Source organism: Antennarius striatus, chromosome 2 (assembly GCF_040054535.1).
Source record: "Antennarius striatus isolate MH-2024 chromosome 2, ASM4005453v1, whole genome shotgun sequence".
NCBI lineage: Eukaryota > Metazoa > Chordata > Actinopteri > Lophiiformes > Antennariidae > Antennarius > Antennarius striatus.
Window position 1 is genome coordinate 12,316,604 of NC_090777.1, and position 21,950 is coordinate 12,338,553.

General features: G+C 40.6%; 1 protein-coding gene across 6 annotated transcripts; it reads right to left on the reverse strand.

Moving 5' to 3' along the window:
• Nucleotides 1–5,013: 5,013 nt before the first annotated feature.
• LOC137589280 (protein-glutamine gamma-glutamyltransferase 5-like) lies at nucleotides 5,014–21,515 on the reverse strand. Of its 6 annotated transcripts, none has more exons than XM_068306942.1 (14): nucleotides 21,455–21,515; nucleotides 20,834–21,016; nucleotides 14,884–15,120; nucleotides 14,677–14,795; nucleotides 12,506–12,634; nucleotides 12,187–12,364; nucleotides 11,171–11,306; nucleotides 10,346–10,449; nucleotides 9,566–9,805; nucleotides 8,361–8,414; nucleotides 7,411–7,623; nucleotides 7,052–7,212; nucleotides 6,603–6,742; nucleotides 5,014–5,221 (listed from the first exon to the last, which is right to left on the reverse strand). In XM_068306942.1, exons 1-14 carry the CDS (start codon nucleotides 21,489–21,491, stop codon nucleotides 5,065–5,067), a joined length of 2,088 nt encoding a protein of 695 aa, XP_068163043.1. In that variant the 5' UTR covers nucleotides 21,492–21,515; the 3' UTR covers nucleotides 5,014–5,064. The 6 variants fall into 6 exon arrangements, with proteins under 6 accessions (XP_068163043.1, XP_068163034.1, XP_068163051.1 ...); XM_068306933.1 differs by having other exon boundaries at nucleotides 12,506–12,637; XM_068306950.1 differs by having other exon boundaries at nucleotides 12,506–12,637; nucleotides 20,834–21,020; nucleotides 21,455–21,484.
• Between the last annotated feature and the right edge of the window lie 435 nt (nucleotides 21,516–21,950).

The window sequence follows — 21,950 nt, forward strand, 5'->3', positions numbered from 1 at the left end:
TCTTATTTCTCATTGTCTGGGAGTCCTTCAGGTGTTTTTTGGCAAACTCTAGGAGGAGGCCTTCAAGGGCATGTTCCCTCTGGGGACTCTTGAAGCAGTTTCAGGGTACTGAGAGGCCAAAACGACTGCAGCCTTGGCTGTGATGGAGGAAACACAGAGGGTGTGGGAGGAGTTTGGAGAATAATCTCCCTATAGGTATTAGACAGTCTGAATCCGTAGATGTCTTTAAATCTAGACTCAAAACGTATCTGTTCTACCTAACATATAAGTAATATCGGGGTGGCAGTCTCAATGTTTAGGTTTAGCCTAGTCCTGCCGACAAACCATAGGATTTCTTAGTTAGGCCCCTGCCTCCCATTAATCCTCTGCTATTCTGGTCCCTCTCGCACCACTCTCGCCCCTGCTCTCTCTATCTCTCCGTCCTTCTCCTGTTCTCTCTCTCAGGCCTTTGTGTGGTGTATCATCGGCAATCGGCTACCTCTGTCCGCTTCCGTGGCTGGCGATATCACAAGCTGCACAATTCTCCTGTTTCAACATCCACTAGGGGAGTGCTGGTTCTGCCTCATTTGGTTCTGCTGTGGTTTTGGATTTTGGCAGAGTAATCTTAAACTATAACTTTTTTGAGATCAATGACTTGATTTGTTTGGTTTGTCCTCAGAGTGGTGGATCCTCAGCAATCGGTGACCTCTGTGTGCTTCATCGGCTGGTGGTGACTCGCTCTACTGGATGGATCAGCGTGCCTTTTTTATACATTTATTATTGTTATTGTCATTGTTATTATTAGTGTGTTGTTAATCTGTAGCGATATCTATTGCTTCGTTTGTCCACTCCTGGAAGAGGGGTCCCTCCTCTGCAGTCTTCCTGAGGTTTCTCCCATCCAGTTTTTCCCCTATTAAAAGGGTTTTGGGGGAAGTTGTTCCTTATCCGATGTGAGGGTTGTACTGCTTGCAGCGCACAAAGGTCAGAGGGATATCATCCATGTGCAGATTGTAAAGCCCTTTGAGACATTGTTTGTGAATCTGGGCTATATAAAAATAAATAAACTTGAAACTTGGAGAGGTCATGGAGAAGGACTATCGGACGGCACCAAAGTTGTTCTGGAGGACTGTCCGACACCTCAGGAGGGGGCAACGGGGGACCATCCAAGCTGTGTACAGCAAGGGTGGGACAGTGTTGACCTCAACTGAGGAGGTTGTCGGTCGGTGGAAGGAACACTTTGAGGAACTCCTGAATCCAACTACCCCAACTGACCTGTCCTCTGTTGCAGAGGCAGAGCTGGAGGATGGGGATTCGAGTCAATCTCTCTGGGCAAAGTCACCGGGGTCGTTAAACAACTTCACGGTGGCAAAGCCCCGGGTGTTGATGAGATTCGCCCGGAAAAGCTTAAGGCTCTGGGTGTTGAGGGGCTGTCGTGGATGACACGCCTCTTTAACATTGCGTGGAAGTCTGGGACAGTGCCAAAAGAGTGGTAGACTGGGGTGGTGGTTCCTCTTTTTAAAAAGAGATTTGGTGAAAATCACCAAATCTGTTCGTGATTTTCACCACGACTACGCCACGAGGCGTAGTCGAGGTGAGGAGGGGTTACAGTTTGGTGGCCTAAGGATTGCATCGCTGCTTTTTGCAGATGATATGGTCCTATTTGCGTCATCGGCCTGTGACCTGCAGCACTCACTGGTCTGGTTTGCAGCTGAGTGTGAAGCGGCAGGGATGAGGATCAGCACCTCCAAATCTGAGGCCATGGTTCCTCAGCACGAAGCCGGTGGACTACCTTCTCCGAGTGGGGAATGAGGTCCTTCCACAAGTGAAGGAGTTTAAGTATCTTGGGGTCCTATTCACGAGTGAGGGAACAATGGAGCATGAGATTGGACTGATAATTGGGGCAGCAGGAACGGTATTGCAGTAGCTTTACCGCACTGTTGTCACAAAGAGGGAGCGAAGCCGACAGGCAAAGTTCTCAATCTACCGTTCAATCTTCGTTCCTACCATTATCTATGGTCATGAGCGATGGGTCATGACCGAAAGAACGAGATTGCGGATACAAGTGGCGGAAATGGGCTTTCTCAAGCAGATACCTGGTGTCTCCCTTAGAGATAGGGTGAGAAACACTGCTGTTCGCAAGGGGCTCAGAGAAGGGAAAGGAGTCAGCTGAGGTGGTTTGGCCTTCGTGTGGAAAGGCCTTCGTGAGGTGGTTTGGCCTTCGTGTGGAAAGGAGTCAGCTGAGGTGGTTTGGGCATCTGTTGTTGATGCCTCCAAGGCACCTCCCTAAGGAAGTGTTTATGGCATGTCCAGCTGGGAGGAGACCTTGAGGCAGACCCAGGACCAGGTGGAGGGATTACATCTCAACACTGGCCTGGGAATGCCTTGGAATCCCCCAGTCAGAGCTAGTGGATGTGGCCGGGGAAAGGGAAGCTTGGGGCTCTTTGTTGAAGCTGCTGCCCCCGCGACCCGATTCCAGATAAGCAGTGGAAGATGGATGGATGGATGGGATCCTGGATTGTTGTTATGAAAGATTTTTCTCTGTTGCGTTGGAGTTGGTTCGCAAGAAATTTGCCGGATTTATTGTTATGTTTGAAATTGTTACATCTCAGTTGTTGTTGTAAGAATTCTGTTTTCTTTGACTGGATATCATCAAGATTTAGTTTTGCATTCTGTAGTTCAGACCACAATTTTTCATATGGATTTATTGCATAATCCTCTGTTAGATGTGTGACCGGTAGAAAATGTCCCTCCTGAGCCACCAGAGTTGGGTAGCAGTCAGCTCCTCCTACCAATCAGCCAGGAATTGGTATAAGGTGTTACCATGCTTCCTTTGTGGCTAGGAGTTGACTGCTACACATGCTGTTGTAAGTTGTCTTCTGTTTTTATGTTTATGTGCTTTGTACGTGTTCTTAGATTTTTTTTGTCACATGGTGATTTTGTTCAGCGGCTTCCCTCATGTCCACACAGGTGGATTCCTGGAGAGGATTGTTCCACAGGAGGTAAAAGGACAATTTCTTTTGTGTACAAATTAGTTGATCTGGCAGAGGTATTTATTTGACCTGTCTTCTTTCAGTGTAGACAGACTGCCACTGCTGTTTTGTTTTCATAGTTTTGTTTCATCATTTGGTTTCTATTGTTTTATTTTGTTCGATTTTATCGGTTAGGCTATTGTGCCCTTTTATACTCATTGTATTTATTTTAGGCTTGCATTTTCCCCCAAGACAACATATTGGACTGTGGCGGCAGTCCCGCTAACTTTTAGTGTGTTTTTAATTGTTCTTTCCCTTGCATGAGTGCTGCGGGGCCGGTGACAGTGGAACTATTCAGACAGTGGAGCCATCAGTGGTCGGGGTCCCTCACTTCAGCTCCACACTCCCCTTTATTTGTGAGTTTAGTTGTTTCACACACCCTTTGCGTGTCATACTTTATCCCTTGTCTTTTTGGTTTTTTTGCTGTGTGAGTGTGTGTGTTGGGCACGGAGCTTGGTGAGTGCTCCAGCCTTGGCTCCCTGATTGCAGTCATCCTGGCCATCCTGCAGTGCTCATGCAGGTAATTGAGACCTGATAGGTCTGTTGGTGTTCGTGTTGTATTTTTATTTCCCTTTTGATTAAGTTTTTAGTCTTGGGGGAAGATCCTTTTCTCTGCCCATTATTGGACCATTGCTTGTGCAAATTTTTAATATCTGTGGCCTGTTCATGAACTTAAGCAAGTCTTACAATTTGGTTATTTAATGTTCCTGAACTCTTTTCAGTGTATCGCAGTCTTTTCTCAGCGGCTACAGATATTTGGTTTTTCTTCAATTTCTGTTTGCATTTGTTCTTGTTTGTTTGGGTTTTTTTGTATGAGGAGTATATTTTTTACCCATGATTACAGCCTTCCCAGTTTCCCAATGTTAGGAAGGAATCAGGAAATTCATTATATTTTAAAAATTCTGCCCGTTCTTGCCTTATTATTTTATCAAAATTCTGGATCTTTAAGCGGAAAAGTGTTGAAGCGCTAAGTCTGTGGAGGTTTATGGTAGTTAACTGCTTGTAGGCTGAGGGATATCAGTGCATGATCACTAATAATAAATGAATTCTAATAGAAGTTTTATGTGCAATGGAATTATTTGTGAGGAAAAAGTCAATTCTTGAAAATGATTGATGCACTGCAAAGTAAGTGTATTCATTTTTCGATGTGTTTTTGAGTCTCCAAATGTTGTCTAAACCAAAATCTTTCATATAATGCTGCAGAACTTTAGTTGACTGTAGTTGTTTTGCTTGTACTATTGAAATACTGTATTGGATCGATCCACTGAGGGATTCAGAGCTATGTTGAAGTCCCCTCCAATAATAGTTGTTGAGTTAGCTGATAAGTCAGCTAAATGAGATCTAAATGTTATCACAACAGTCTGCTTTCATCAGAATTTTACTTTCTGTCCAATCTGTTATGAAAGGGATTGTCGGTGCCTGACAAAAGCTCTCTGTGCACAGTTCTCTGGTTGTCCTTGAATTTTGAACTGACCTTGTCTGGATAAAGCAGTTTGGAAAACATCCAAATACAAAACACAAACCAGGAAAGTCGAAAAAACAAAAATATACAGTAGCTCTAACAATACAACACCGAACCAGGAGGAAACAGAAGCAACAAATGAACTGTGACGCTGCGACATGTCTGATTGGTGTTAACATGAGTCAGTCTCCTCTCTCATTGGTTGTGGCCACATCCAAATGCCAGACACCAATGACAGTCACCTGATCATGCCTCATTCCTCAGCCTGTGAACGTTTGTTATGAATTAAATATACCAGTACGCGTGTGTTTCTTCATATTATTACTGCACCACTGATTAAATAATATTACATTTAGAGTTAAAACAAATTGTAAATAAATTGTTCATTCTATAGTATCTATATACTGTAGATTTACACACGAATAATGTCTGGTGAACTACATAAATATTATTAAGTAAGTATTGTGAGTAAAATAAAATCAATCAAAATTTTCATAAGAATAAAAATACACTTTTTTTCAAATGAAATCATGGTATGCTTGGGATAAAAAGTAATTTATTGTTGGTGTTTTAGGGCGTACAGAGCCCTCAGTGTCATTCAGTTTGAACAGAGACTTTGTGGAAGCTCCTTGAGGTGATCCCGGGGCTGCTGCTGTGTGTGAATGTGGCCATTAGCAGTTTGGTGCCGGGCGACGTGGCCATGATGGACACTGTCTTCACTATTCTGTGACCAGGCTGCAGGAGAACCAATCTGGTGAGATAAGAACATCCTTAAAATCTCCAGGGTGGAAACAGATCCATTGTAAGAGTCTGTAATATTGGATGGTGACTTAATAGTTCAATTGGCAAGTTATTTGACGCTCCGCTCCAGACTGTAAACATAATTTTTCTGTGTGAGTGCGTGTTGCTGATGAGCTTTGATTAATAGTCCTAATTATTCAAGAAACCACAGCAGAAATTAGTCTGGCTCCTGAACATCATGTTCTACCCACTGTCAAGCCAAAAAGTTGAAAATACCTTGCAAATCAATTGTTCAAGTGTTTACCATGGTGATGTATTACCTCTGAATTTTGTTTTAAATAACTCATTCCTTTTTGGGTTTAAATAGTTGCCATGTTTTCCATGCCAATGAAAAAAAATTACATGACTGGACTTTAAACCAGCTCGACAGAAGTTAGAGAAAAAAGAAGGTTGTCGAGTTGAATTCACTACACTATGGCATTCCAAGAAGTTACATAACAGGTTTGAATAGATTAAATGAAAAGTGTCTACTTCACTTAAAAGTTAAACAAACAAAAAAAAACAGACAGGAACTTTCTGCTTTGTCACAAGATGTTCTCTGTCAGTGATAACGAGACTTTATGGGCCGTTTCATGGTCTAGATCCTCTCAAGTCAAATAGTCTTCCATTTGAGCATGAATAAAGTCTCAAAATTCCACGTTTCTAAAACATTATGGCAGCAGACTGAATAAAGAAATATTTATTGCTAAATTTGTAGAATATTTTTCTGGTGCCTCTTTATTAAAACGATGATGTCATCCGCTTTAAAACCAAACAATAACCAGAAATTTCTTTTAATTTGAAGGTTTTGTGGCTGTTTGAGTAGCTGAACATGATGAGTCTTCAATTTTTTCAGGAATTTTTTTTTTTAATTTTCTGTCTTTATGTTTTACTGTGAAATGCTGAAGAACAGTAAAAGGTAGGCACCAGGATGTGATTGATATCACATGCACAATTTCTGAAAAAATATTGCAATTAGTATGGAAGATTCAAAACTTTGAGCTCTTTGGTGATGATGAAATATTGAAGAATGTACATTGATGTGATGACCTGAAGTACAACGTCGTAAAACAACAACTGAACATGTTGTCATTTAGTGTGAAATTCAGGCCTTACTCTATTCCCACAGCTTCTTGGTAGTAGCATAACGTACCCACCGCTGCAGCTACATACCTGACAGCATTCTCACACCACATTCCTCCGACATGTCGAACAAAACAGCACAAACAAAACAACTGTGCCAGCATCATTGGAATGTGGCCTCACAGACTGACTGTCTCTGAAGACGGCAACCATAAACATCACATGAGCAGATGGATTGACTGTATGCCTTGAAGTGTGAACAGGCTTACCTGGATCTGTGTTTGTACTGCAACAGGCCAAATCCCTCCACGGTTAATACAGCACCGGACAGGATTTTGGGGAACATGTTGATGAAGGAAACGTGGGTCGTGTATTCCTTCTTCATCTGGATGTTGTTCCCCCCTTCTATCTAGTTTTTTTCAAAAGATGAGATAAAAAGTCATATATATATGCATATCATATATAATGGTATTAAATCAGCTCATCTTTGTCAGGTTTATGTCCCTTTGTTACATTTAGACTTTAAATCACACTCCATACAACAGAGCATCAAGAAACATTACTACTTCTCCATAGGACTGATGTTCAATCACAATGAGGCAGTAATCATAATACATGTGGTGAAAAGTTAGCAAAGATATCAAGTGAGAAGAAAACCAGGCTATACATGCTTTGTTTGCTTTTGAAACAGCAGATAAGAATGCTGATGCCAGTATACCTGTATTGTAATCAGTGGGGAACTAACACTGAACTCGTGCACTGCCAGGAATCTTTCTTTGGTCCTGACGTCCTTTAACACCACGGCTACATTCACAATGTCATTACCTGCCAGTACCGCCTCATACTCAGAGGGAAGGATGGTGTGGCAAAGCTTCAAGACTGCAGAGATCATAAAGGATTTGAGGAGAAAAACATGACAGAAACACAACTCTTTAACTAGAAGTTGCAAATAACCCTTAGTTTGCTTAGGGGTTTCTTGATGTTTCTTATATAAAAAAATAAAATAGTAGTTACTACAAGAACTTACCAAATTGTACTGAAAAATAAATGCTGTTCCTGCTGTGCAGGATTCCTCACCTTCACCTGCCTGTATGTGCACTAATTTGTGTGTTCTCCAAAAACTCTCCCGTGGGTTCCTATTGTATTCCTTCAGCTGTGCATCAAGGTGTTCAACAAGGACCCTGGGGCGGCTTGACTTGTTTGCAACCGTCACACAGATGATGATGCTGTCACCCACTGATGGCACACCATCGACATTCAAGGACACTTCTACACTGGGGGATATTCTTGCTGCATGTAGACATGGAGATGTTTTCTTTAGGTTTATAAAGTCACAAGATGAACCCACAGAGAATATTTTATGAAGGTAAAGTAACTTCTGCTACTTGGACAGTTTTAGTGCTTTCAAACCCATAAGGTATTACTGTTACGTTACTTGACCTGTGAAATAATTAAAGTGTTTAATTTAAGAAACACAGCTCGAATAATATTCTAATAGTCTGATAGGTGCCTCTTTTTCACTCCAAATTATAATGTGAAACTGTATGCATTTAGATTAAATGGGAGCTCTCATACATGTTGGAAAACTGGGGTCATAAATAAATGGCTTCAGTGAGACAAATAATTCACTTTGGACTGAAATTTTCACCAGTCTTAGAAAAGTAAAGTTTTCCTTTGATAAATGTCCACTAGAAGTAATGATCCAAGCATAATGATAATGAATTATGCATTTCAGGACTTTTTAATATACAGTGGTGATCACCACAGAAGAGGTTTGATTATTTAGGTAAGAATGTCTGGATTTGTAAGTGAATTCAGACAAATCATGGATGAATGATTCATTATTAACTAATATTAGTGATGTTCCCACTGCTTTGCATACTTCTACTTTATAGCATACATGTTTGTATCTGATATGGTATGGTATGGGTAGGACATGGGAATAAACCTTTAGATAAGAACTGTTAGAAGGTCTCCAGTACAATAAACAATCATACTGGGACAGCATGAGTGGAAGGGACGCTTACCTGGTCCATCCAGCATCTGCCTGGACTGCAAAGGAGAACGAATGGAAGTAAACACTGTCGTTTGAAAGAGAGACATTGTATCATGAAATATGCAACTGTCAAAAGCAAACAAATGTGCTACACTTCATCAGGAAGGCAAACGGATTTCTTTCTGCTAGTGATCATAAAATTAGATGATTCACGCTGTGTAACTTTTTCATTGCTGGAAAGCCCCTGTTATAAAAGAGACTTGTCTTTGAAACAGAATGATCACCTGTGGTATTACAACAATCAGGATGACCTGCATGTCAGATCAATCAATCCTCACATTATATCTGCATATCTTGGTCTCTGGATTTGGTGAGATGGCCTCTCCCTCTAATAGAGAGAGCAAGAGGGGGGAGCACGCTCTCTTATTCAAGCTTGACGCTTTAGCAAATTGGAAAATACAAGCATTGACTCTGACAAATTCATGTAAACACATTGGGTTGAATCAAAATTTCATCACCCCAACACTCAACATGTTGATGTAATGATGGTGTCCTCCATTTTAGAGTTTGTGTAAAGTTTTAAGGTTGTGTAAAGGTAGCCCTTCAGGAGGAAAACAGGTGATTTGATTTAGAAATTTATTGGGAAGACGGTATGATTATGATTGTATCTTTGATTGTCTTGGTATAATGATGACTATTCTCATATGATAAGGGTGTACGTGAAAATCGTCACTGTCCTGCTGAGGTAGTCAGACGGGTCACGATGTCACTAAAGCTATATTCAGAAAATCACTTGCAGAGGCATGTGGTCTAGATCTGTGGTTTCTAACATTTTTTGTGTTTGTTTGTTTGTCAGACAATAATTTCACGGACCAGCCTGGTCAGGCTAATAAATACAACAAAATAAAGTGATACAACCAGTATAAAAACTGGTATTTTGCAGCTCTCTTTTTTTTTTAATGAAGCCACAGGTTCTTCTTCTGTCTCCTCACTGGCTCTTTTATCCTGTGCAAAGAAACATTCAAAAGATGTTTGTTTTTGTTTGTTTTGTTCTTTACATGCATCAAGAGTGACTCATAGACAGAAACTGGTGAGAAGAATTCTTGTGCAACGCGTCCACTGCCTATATACGTTGTATTTGTTATACTGTTTCATTACACATAGATACACTAAACTGCATTCATCCAGGTAAATGTGTAACCATGGAAACCTTACAGACAGATGGGATTGCCTTACTCTTTTTGCTCTTGTAAGAGTGTGTCAGGTTCTCTGGTTTGTCTGAGCCGATGCTCTTGGTGTATATGAGCTGGCCCACCCATTCACTCTCCACCATCCTCCCCACAACATGTCCATTACGCACAATTAGGCGTACGATGTCAGCATCAACTGAGGCATGGACGAATGAGGAGTCGTATTGTGTGTTGAGGAAATGCTGCTGGATGGCGGTTACTGGACAAGGACCACAGCAGAAAACCCCTGCAAAAAATGTAAGTTAACTGTTAATTATCAGGGTGGCACGGTGGCGCAGTGGGTAGCGCTGTTGCCGCACAGCAAGGTGGGTCTGGGTTCGAGTCTCGCTCTGTGCGGAGTTTGCATGTTCTCCCCGTGTCTGCGTGGGTTCTCTCAGGGTTTTCTGGCTTCCTCCCACCTCCAAAAACAGGCGCTTTAGGTTAATTGGCTGTTTAAAAATTGCCCGTAGAGTATGAGTGTGTGCGTGAATGGTTGTCCGTCACTGCGGCTCCGCGGCGCACTGACGTCGTGCCCGGAGATTCCCCCGCCTCACGCCCTGAGACAGCTGGGATAGGTTCCAGCTCCCCGTGATCCGCTATAGCGGATAAAGTGGTTCAGAAGATGAATGAATGAATGAATGAATGTTAATTAGCAAAAACAAATATGTTGTATTAGTCATTATGTCTGAAATGTCCATACATTTTCAATTTACTTTGATAAAACTTTTAAAACAGATAAATATATGAATCAGAATAATTAACAGCACCATTTGAAGAAGGAACATACCTGCACTCTTCTCCTGGGGGGTCGGATCCACAACCTGCCAACCATCAAACTCTGCAGAGAGGTCTGGTCGCCTCATCCAGGACTCTACCCACACATGGAAGTTCCTACGACACCACACACAGGTATGGATGCACACACATATACAGGTAAACCTTGGCTTACGTTGTCAAATGTTTCCAAGACATGTAAAGTAAGTCAAAAAACGTGTTGAATTAACTTGTTACCAGGCTAAACCGAAGATAACCGTTCCCAGTTCTGTACTGTTCTTTATGAATGCATTTTTTAAGAATATTTGATTAATATAAATCTATTTTAAGCTTACAAACAATTAAGTTTTATTTTTTAAGTTTTATAGTACAGAAAACATTGCTGTATGAGATGGCGTACATTGCCATCTCGTAGACTGACGCTTCTTCCTCATTGCGGGTAACGCGGGTTACTACGGACTAATAATATGATATGTGTTTTTATTCTTATTTATTGTACAGTAACATGATGTTATGTGTTTTTAATGGTTTACTAGAGATTTTACAATTCCAGTATTAGTGGCAGGCAGACACAAAGTGGAGTAAAATGACGTACTGTATACAGTATTTTCTGCACTATAAGGCACATCGGATTATAAAGCACACTGTAGATTTATGAGAAAATTATAGGCTCTTAGGTGTGCCTTATAGTGCGGAAAATACTGTAGTTGAAATAGACGTAACTCAAAATGACGTAAGTATACCTGTACACCATTGGTCAAAAAGTGTTTATAAATCTGAATGCTTCCAGTTTTTTACTGATTAATAGACTCATATGTAATTATCAAGAAATACAAACCAAATGCTGTCCTTCGACAAGTTGAGCTTTTCTCCCTTGGTTGAGTAATATTCTTCAACGTTCCTGCTGCCATCAGTGTCATGAGCTGCGTTGAAAACTGTCACCACCCTGGAAGGGATCCCCAACACTCGCATAACTGAAACACAAAGTCTCTTATAGAAACACTTACAAACATTTCCTTCACAAACTAATCACAGACTTATGCCAGCTATGAAATAATTTGCACTTGTTATAATCCTCTAGATCAGGAGTGTCAAACTCATTTTCACGGAGACCCACATCAGCATAATGGCTGTCCTCAAAGGGCCAGATGTAACTTATAAATGTAACCAAATGTAACTCAGCGTAATCTAAAATAAATATAACTACTTAATATTAAATAACTGAATCTATTACATACTCAAGTTACAAACATTACAGTTGCACAGAAAAAACCTCTTCACTTGTTTCTCTGTTATAACATAGATAATTTTAATTTGTCAGGTTATTAAACCCACATAACTGTAAATCAAGTATCAAACTAACCAAAGGATTCAAGAAAAACAACATCAAACACAAGGTGTGACATCAACTTTGTTCAAAACCTTCTTTTTTTTTCAATGTTAAAATGGGCTTGATTACTGCATAGTGGGAAATGTAGTTTTGGTCAAAGCATACTTTTGTACTTTTGACTTATTATCTTTTTATCTCTTATCGTTTATGCTCTTGCGGGCCACATAAATGATGTGGCTGGCCACCTTTTGCCCTCGGGCCTTGCGTTTGACACATGTACTCTACGTTGTGCTTTTTCAGCATATTCTGGAATTGATTGTTGTGTTGTGGTGAGAGAGTAATAATACAAAGAGTGCTATTATACATTAAAAGACTTTAGAAATAATGTAAGAAACTGAACTCTCAATCAAGTATGATTGATGCTGGTCTGATCAGTTGCAACTTCTGAATAGCTGTTTTTTATTAGAGAGGGTGATGATGATGTTTAGGTATCAGACCTAATTCTAGCCACTAATTCTAAGTACCTGTGCAGAGGACAGATGCAAAGACCCAGCACTGCCCATAGCTCACAGGGCTGCAGTTGGATGCAACCCAGCGGTGAAGGATGTCAGCACTCCCAATCCACTCTGTAGGCTTAACACCTCCTTTGTAGCTGCCCTGCCACTTCCCCCTCAAAATACCCAAGTCATCATTACAATTCACCTAGGACAGGAGGAGACACACTACTGACCGTTGTTTGATACTTCATAGTGAAACAAACAATGCTTGCATCCAGTTAGATCATCAATGTGATTCATAGTTAATTTGGAATGAGAGGTAATATTTAAAATTGTTGCCTCTCACCATGGCACAAATCACTCTGCTGAGGTAGGCGGGGTCTGCTCGCAGAATGTAGTCTTTGCGTTTATCACTGAGATGCTGTGGACTGACTTGCAGAATTTGCAGACATGCCTCAAGGACCCCAGGCTCATACTTCTCACATGAAAACACAAAGATAGCTGGATTACAGTTGTGTTACACTCTTACAATAATTGGCACAAACACTTATTTTCTACCTGCATGAGACAGAGCTGTCAAGTCCTGCTGGAAGTGGCAGTCAGGTTCATTACCCTATGCCCAATGTCCCTTGTTGCCTTCCTCAAATTTAAGATCAACTTGTAAATTTTGTGTTTGGATTAACTTTTTTTTTTTTTTTGCAAAACCACTTTCCATTCAGCCATACAATTCATTCACCACTGATCTCACTAATGTTTAACTCTTCAAGATTATACAGCCAAACTTGGTCTTCTGACACGAACTGATCAACATGGTGGTTCTTAACCTGGGTTCCATCAAACCTTAGTCGATCTTGGGTTCGGCGGAGATTGCGTACAGGACAAAATACCCAACACGATGTGATGGCTGTTTTGTCAAAGTGTACGCATGGCACATCTTGTCAATTCGTGATGACACATCCTCCTTAGCAATCACTGGTTGAGGGTTATCACGCTACATCGATTGGCCTACCTGTGCTACAGGGGATTTTGCCCACTCAGTAGTCGATTTATGCCTGTCGTGATGGTACATCGTCTGATTTCTTTCTTAATATTTTAATCCATAGTAACTATGTTGAGCAACAAACAAAGTGGTCGGACGAGTATGTGCAACGTGGATTTACATATATAACGGAACGTGATGGGAATCAGCGTTCTGCATGATTTGCAATGCAAAGTTGAGCAACTCTAATCTCGCACCAGCAAAACTAAAGGAACACTTCCTTATGCTGCATGGAGATGGGGAAGACAAGAACACAACGCTTGATGAATTCAACGTGAAGAGAGCCAGATACAACTAAAAAGCTACTCTGCCTGTTCTTGGCTTTGCACCCATCAACAAACTGATCCTCACAGCATCCTACAAAGTTGCTTACCTGATCACAAAACAGGGAAAGTCACACACCCTGGAGAAACACTCATAAAACCAGCTGCATTAAAGATGTGAGTTCATGCACTGTCTTGGTTTTGTTCTTTGAAAATGGTGACACTAATGCAGCGTTCACATATATACGTGTGTGTGTGTGTGTGTGTGTGTGTGTGTGTGTGTGTGTGTGTGTGTGTGTGTGTGTGTGTGTGTGTGTGTGTGTGTGTGTGTGTGTGTGTGTGTAAATTTTATATATATTTTTTATATATATGTAAATTTTATATATATTTTATATATATATATATATATATATATATATATATATATACACACACACACACACAGTATATATAAATTCAAACCACTGGATAAACTTTGTGTAGTTTCCTGTTTAAGATGCCCACTCATCCAACCAATACAGATGAAGACCGGCACAGCCAATCACTGTTTATGACATTGTGTATTGCTGTTTTTCTTGTTTGGGGTTACTTGGTAAAGTGTTTAGCAAGTAGTCACCGGCAAATGAACCTAAGCAGGTGAGAGTGGACACACTGATGCTGACACTAGGTGAGAAGATTAAGATTATCCATATGTATATAAGGGTGAGGTTGGTGTTGGTGCTCTGGGTGGGGATCATAACACAAATTCAGAACATTCCCAAGAGAAAGTGAGTACTGTATACGTCTTGGCTACGAAAGCCTCACAGGTTAAAGAATAACAGCGACTGACCAGGAAATCATCTAATTGCTAGTTTTTTGTTTATTTAAGGTATTTTAGACACAACATTGTGACCTTTCAGTAAGTCCTGAATCAAAAGGCAGATTGACTTTTATTATGTTATTGACCAGTTATTACCTTATTGGCCTCTTACATTTCAAAAAGGACAAATTTATTTTGTTATTGGCTGTTGTATACCTTTAGCAACTCTTGCAGCTTTTTCAGACATCAAAGTCCTTCTTTAATCCAGTTCAGTGCTTGGAGAGGTTAGATCTAAATGGTCGTCTGAAACAGGTTTGTTTGTTCGACATTTTAACTCAGCTTGTTGGTTTCCTTGTCCCATACATTGATTTGTTTCGTCATATGATCACAGTACTTCATTGTTAAATTTCACATACCTGACCAAATGACCAGGGCAGCCTACAAATATTTTGAGGGGTTCCCATGTACACTATCCCATAATCACTCTTCATATACTCTTGTATTTGGACATCCAGTGGCATGTACACTGGATCCTCTGAAAATCAAAGATAGTTTTATGGCATACATTCAATAACCAGATGATGTGGACGGTAACAGGAAGGATTATTAATTCATGGACCCACCTCTCAGCCATGGGTTGCAAAGCAGCACAAATTTGCCAACTACAAAGCTTTTTCTGTTACTTATAGTCTCCATGTGGACCAGGAGGTGATAAAGTCCCACCGAGGATCGAGCAGAAGAGCAGACATGAATGGTGGCTGAATGAGTACGCATGTCACCCGGGTAGATTTTGGCTGACCAGCCCGGGGGGTTTGGCCCCTTGTCAAAGAGCTGGACAGGGATCCGTTCCGACATATCCCCTGTATGAAGAAAGCACATGTCTTCCTTAACACAAATTATATAAAGTTGAAATTTTAATAATCAAGTATGTGCAGTAGCTTATGATGACTTTCATAAGCTAATGCTAGTATATGGAGCAGGGATGGTATTGAGAAGAGAGACCTTTAATCGTCAATGTCTTGAAAGTAAATTAGTGTTCCAATCCTGTTTCACAGGTAACTTCAACAGTTCAACAGTCAAAAGTCTATTACTGCAAATTGTTTGGGTCAAACTGTACCACACAGGGGACATGGCTGGATGGCAGACATGCCAGTCTAAGGCAGCAGAATATTGACTCCTATTCTTGCTGGAATGAGCAGGCCTTACTGCTCAATGGTGTTGGAGTTGCTGCCTGATTCAGACTGACTGCAGTTTTCCAGTCAGTAAGTCTGGATCCAGAGGTAGAGGGGGATGTTCAAGTTTGAACAGGTCAAATTCTGTCATTGATAAGGTCAGTCGGTCAGTCATTTTCAGATTACCACCGCTGCATCCGCCACAGCGGGGCACGAGGAGCCGGAGCCTATCTCGGCGGCATAGGGCGTGAGGCAGGGGACACTCCGGGCACGACGCCAGTGCACCGCGGAGCCACACAAAGACATACAACCATGCACACACACTCATTCCTAAGGGCAATTTGGACCGGCCAATCAACCTGAAGTGCATTCTGTTGGAGGTGGGAGGAAGCTGGAGAACCCGGAAAGAACAGAGCAGGACTCAAACCCGGGTCCGCCGTGTTGTGAGGTGGCAGCGCTAACCACTGCGCCACCGTGATGCCCCATTGATAAGGTAATCTTTATTATAAATGGTGACCAGACGTAAATCAGCATTTGGAAACAAGTGCTCTTCCAGTACACATAAGTGAGGACAAGGTGAAAGGTGGTGGTGACAGTGTCATATTTGGAGTAGCTTGCACAATATGTGAACCACACAGGGTTCAGAATCAGGGTTTTTGGTGGGCCTTCTGATGGGTTTTGTGCTTCATTGTGATCATATTGATCGCAGTTGAATGACAGTCATTGAAGTGGGATACCGAGGATGTCTTCATCACATGGAATAATGGTGGTGGTTCTGAAGCATATTTTCATGATGATGCGGTTCAATGATGGGGTCTTGTTCATGAGTGAGGGAAGAATGGAACGTGAGATTGACAGTCAGATCAGTGCAGCTTCCAAATTGATGCAGTCTGTCATGGTGAAGAAGGGGCTGAGTCCAAGACAAAGCTCTTGATTTATCGGTCAATCTACGTTCCTACTCTCACCTATGGTCATAAGCTTTGGGTCATGACCGAAAGGACAAGATCCCGGATACAAGCAGTTAAAATGAGTTTCCTCCGTAGAGTGGCTGGGCGCGCCCTCAGGCGCACCCTCAGAGATAGGGTAGTCATAAGATAGTGCAGTCACCAAGGAGAAGCTCGGAGTAGAGCCGCGGGTCCTCGTCCTCGAGCAGCTCCAGCTGCCGTGGCTCGGGCATTTGTTCCGGATGTCTCCTAGATGCCTCCCTGGGGAGGTGTTCCTGGCATGTCCTACCGGGAAGAGACCTTGGGGGAGACCTAGGACGCGCTGGAGGGACTACATCTCTTGGTTGGCCTGGGAACACCTCGGGATCCTTGATATAAATGTCTGCCAGCTGGTCTCCACATCCCTTGAACACGACACAACCAATTTTAAATATATATATATATGTGTGTGTATATATATATATATATATATATATATATATATATATATATATATATATATATATATATATAGTGCTGTCAGGTGATTAAAAAAAATAATCTAATTAATTACAGGATTTGTAATAAATTAATTTAAGTAATCCCATTTTAATCTCATACCTGCTAAAGACCCCCAAATAAAGAATTTGAATTCTAGGACATTACAAACTTGTAGTGCATGACTAATCAATAGAATACACCAAGAAGAGAAGATCTGAAATCTACATTTTTAGTGGTTAAGTGTGCTTTATAAATGAAATTCAAAAGAAAAAAGGCCAAGCACATCAGCAAACCAATGAGGCCAGGTGCATTTCTTAAAAATGCAATACAAATACAGTTAAATAAAATAAATAAAATTCAGAAATAAAATAAGGCTGAGTCTCAAATAGGCACATATGCAGACTCTCAATCAAATACTAAAACTGACTCAATACAGCAATTCACAATGAGTAGTATAACATGCCTCTAAATAAGGCAACAGCAATAGCAAGATGCCAACAGGCTTTTCCTTTAAAAGGGTAAGCTAATGTTCAACTCTGTGTCCTTGACATGTTTTACATTTAAATAATTCGTTAGGCTGGAGCTGCTGAGGTGATATGAAAATTCTCCTTTACAAAAGGTACAAATAATAATAATAATGACAATAATAATAATAATTATTATAATAATAATAATGGATTACATTTATATAGAGCTTTTCTGAACAATCAAAGACGCTTTGCATCAGATCCATTATTCATGCACTCCTCCTTCATACTTGGTGATGGTAAGCTACGTGTGTAGCCACAGCTGCCCTGGGGCAGACTGACGGAGGGGTCTACAGCACAGAATCACTGTATTTTTGTTGATAGTCTTTGTTCTTTTTATAAATAAACTTTCCGCCCAAAGGTCCGAGTGGGCTTGCCTCGCTCTCCTGTGTCGCGTCCATCTCTGTTGTCAGTCACCCTGCTTTTGACTAGTGGCGCAGGTAGGAAGTAACGTCACTGCAGCCTACGAGTCCCTCAATGGGCCAAATTTAAAATGCTTGGGCATTGACTTGCCACTCACGATTAATTGCATTAATTTTTATAGCGCATACTTCCGGTTTTCAATGTGAGCAGACGTCTTTTCTTCTGTCTCTCTCTCATAACTTTGCTATCTCTCTCAAATTCGTATTGGATAAACACTCATTAACTCTCACTGACTCCTTCAAAATGCCGAAAGGAAAAGAGAAATCCGAGGAGTCTGAGAATAAACATGAGGATAAAAATATGAAAGTAACTCTTGAATGGCCGGCCTCTGGGATGGATGAGCTACAGAGAACTGTGATGCTAAGGAGTGACTTCGAAAAGTTGAACAGGGAACTTAATAAGGGGCTGGAAGAAAAGCTGAAACCGTTAAATAACCACATTCAAAAAGTGGAGGACTACATGGAAAAAATGCAGAAAGGAGCAGAGCAAGGGCAACAAAGAATGGAGGAATTCAAACAAAGCCTTCAAATAAATGATGTGATCATCACCGGCATCCCACTTAAGCCAAGAAATTATGCTCATGCCGTGACAAGAGGAGTGGAAACTGAACACAGCACTGATTTTGAATCGGTGGAACAACAGGTGATTTCTCAACTGAGGACCTGGAAATTAACATCGAGCCGGACCAGATTGAGACATGTCACCCATTACCATCTGGAGGTAGGAGACCACCTGCAGTGCTGATAAAATTCAGCAAACACAAGACTGCTCTTCCTAAACAAGGCTTCAAACTGAAAGGAAAAAATGTCTACATTAATGAGAATCTCACTAAAAAGAATGCTGATATTGCTAAAAAAAAGCTCGACAACTGAAGAAAAATGGGCTGATCGACAACACCTGGACCAACAACTGCAGGATCTTCATCAAAACAAAGGTGCTTTCTCCAGACCAGATGAAAACAATGGTGATCAGGAGTGCAGAGGAGTTGGTGAAATATGAGCAATAAAGACGGACAAGAATTCTTACTACACCAAAGATCAGTACAACAGAGTCACTTCAATATTGGGAGCTCTACAATTTTGGACACGTCAAGTATTTCATGGAACAGTCGGAAAAATCAACACCATTGATGTCAGAAACACAGACTAATGAACAAAAAAAAACCCAAAAAAACAACAACCCTAAACAAAAAAAACAACAACATGTATTTGTGATAACATGGGATAACATTAACTTTGAGACTTGAAAGAGCATGTTGATATCTTTTGACAATATAATACCATGTAAAACTGTTAAAGTGTCTGCAACAAACTGGTTAATTCTTGGATAAACACTGTCTGCTGAAAGAGGTTAATATGATCATTATATTCTTGTGGAGAACACTGGCAAGGTCAACTTCTAGTTTTGACTATCCATGATGTTAACAAACCTTGTGTTCCTAGGAAGGATGTAAACATGGTTATACTCTAGGGTAAAAGGCTAATATCTGGAAGTGGATAAGGATATGAACGTCTGTCAAAATTCAATGTATGAGCCGGTTGAAGACTTTTAATGTCTGAGTTTGTTGATTACATATTCTAATGAGAGAGATGTTTTGTTGATAATTTAGGGGAAAGGAATCTTACAAGCCAATGGCTTCTACCCGTTAACCCTTTTTTTCTTTTCGGATGTTGTTGATGCTTTAGCACTGATGAAAGTGAAATATGTTGTAATAACATGTCTGGAAAGAGAAAAATAAACTGAATTTAAAATTTTTTTTTAAAATTTGCTGTGTAATTAATTAATCTAATTAAAACCCTGCTGAATATATATGCTGAATATATATATATATTCATTCATTCATTCATTGTCATATGACCACCGCTGTATCCGCCGCAGCGGGTCACGGGGAGCTGGAGCCTATCCCAGTGGCATAGGGCGTGAGGCAGGGGACACTCCGGGCACGACGCCAGTGCACCGCGGAGCCACACACAAAGACAGACAACCACTCACACACACACTCATTCCTACGGGCAATTTGGGACCAGCCAATCAACCTGAAACGCATGCTTTTGGAGGTGGGAGGAAGCCGGAGAACCCGGAGAGAACCCACGCAGACACGGGGAGAGCATGCGAACTCCGCACAGAGCGGGACTCGAACCCGGGTCCGCCGTGTTGTGAGGCGGCAGTGCTACCCACTGCGCCACCGTGCCGCCCATATATATATATATATATATATATATATATATATGCTGAATATATATATATATATGCTGAATATATATATATATATATACATACACGGTATATATATATGGTATATATATATATATTCAGCACATATATATATATATATGTATGTATATATATATATATATATATGTATATGTATATATATTTAAATATACAGTAATCGCTTGATACTCATGGTTAATGGGTTACAGGACCACCTGCAAAAAACAAAATTTTGCGATATTGCGCCAAACTATTTATTTTATTATTTACGGTAATTTAGACATTTATGAACCCTCCCATACTGATATTAAACCACCTTGTACTGTATTACCTTTTCCCACACTTTTATAGATTGTTTAAAGTGCTTCTAAGTGTTTCTTTAATGTACGGTAGTGCGCTGTGTTCCGAGACTCACGGAACGCAGGCACTTCCGGATGCTGTCAGCCAATAAAATAAGCAAGCGTCGCTACCTACTAAAAATACAAAGGGAAAGGAAGCCGGGCATCTGGAAACGCAAATGCACGAGGGATTACTGTATATATTTACAGCAGTTAACCTGATGTGGTGTGACTTAAGATAATTGTCTTTCCTGCTCTCAGTTGAAGACAATGTCAGTCTTGTTCATTATTTGGGAAAAAATATGTAAGCTTTTCTTATGATTACTGTATTTGTTGAGGGGGGGGCATTTGTTTGTTGTTGTTTTTTTGCTAAAAAATGCAATGTTTAGATTCAAAAAAGTAACACTTGTATATTTTTATCTTCATAACTCACAGTCTTACTTGATATTTGAGTAAACTCAATGCTGTATCCTACCTAGCCAAACTTCCAGGACAAGTATTTCAGAGTGAGGATTCCACAGCTGATGCCCAAACAGCAGAGTGACTTTGAAAGGTTTCCCTCGACGTACCACCAGGTGCTTCTGGCTGAGTCCCTGCGTTTCATGTGAAGCATGGTTTTCTTGCAATTCAAAGTTTACTAACTTCAGCTGGTACTGGCCTTTCTTAGCATAAGGAAAAACAGCGTGTTAAAAATCACATTGACCTCAAGACCTAAAGAGGAACATCACAATTCCAAGAAAAGAAAAGTAAGGAAAAGATAAAGAGATGGCAACAATTGTCTGAATTTTGAAAAACTGTATAGCCTCTATAACAAACTTTTGCTTGGCCATTCTTACATTCTGTCACATAATCCGCTTAACAAACCATCATGGAGTTATAACTGTGCAGTCATTGCATCGTTATCGCCACATCAGTGAGTAAAAAAACCTGAGGTGAAACACAGTAGTTCTATGCAATTAATCTACAAATTCTTCATCGGATAATAGCTCTATAGTCAATTGAAGTTGCTCATTTGCTTGATTTAATTTGATTTAAAAGTCAAACTAACTTCGCAGAAGAAAAACCTTATAGGAAGGCATGGTTCGAGTGGACTCACCACCAACATTGTGTAATGTCTGCCGTATGCGGTCCATTGTATGACAGCATGAGCTGCTAGTGACTACTGACTGACACAGGCTCCGCCTAAACACTGATAAACATCTCACTCTCCCTCTTTTGTTCTGTCTCCTGCTCAGACCTCACAATAGTGCCAAACCAAGCCCTCATACAGTAATTTATTAACAATGTTGTCAACATAGAACCTTACAGTGTACATTTATTATAATACACTGCTTTTATAGACAGTGAAAAACTTTAAAATTATGGAAATCACCTCAGACAGATGTGGCTACTCTGGGGGTAGGAGCCCAAAACCAGAAGAACGACATGCCTGCAAGTCCAGTACACCTATGTAAAGTTGTCAAACTGTCAAGCTGATTTAATCAGTCAATCAATCAAACTTTATTTATAAAGCGCTTTTCATACAAAGTGTGTAGCCCAAAGTGCTTTACATAAAAACAATATAAAAATGTTTACACAGGAAAAATCCCCCC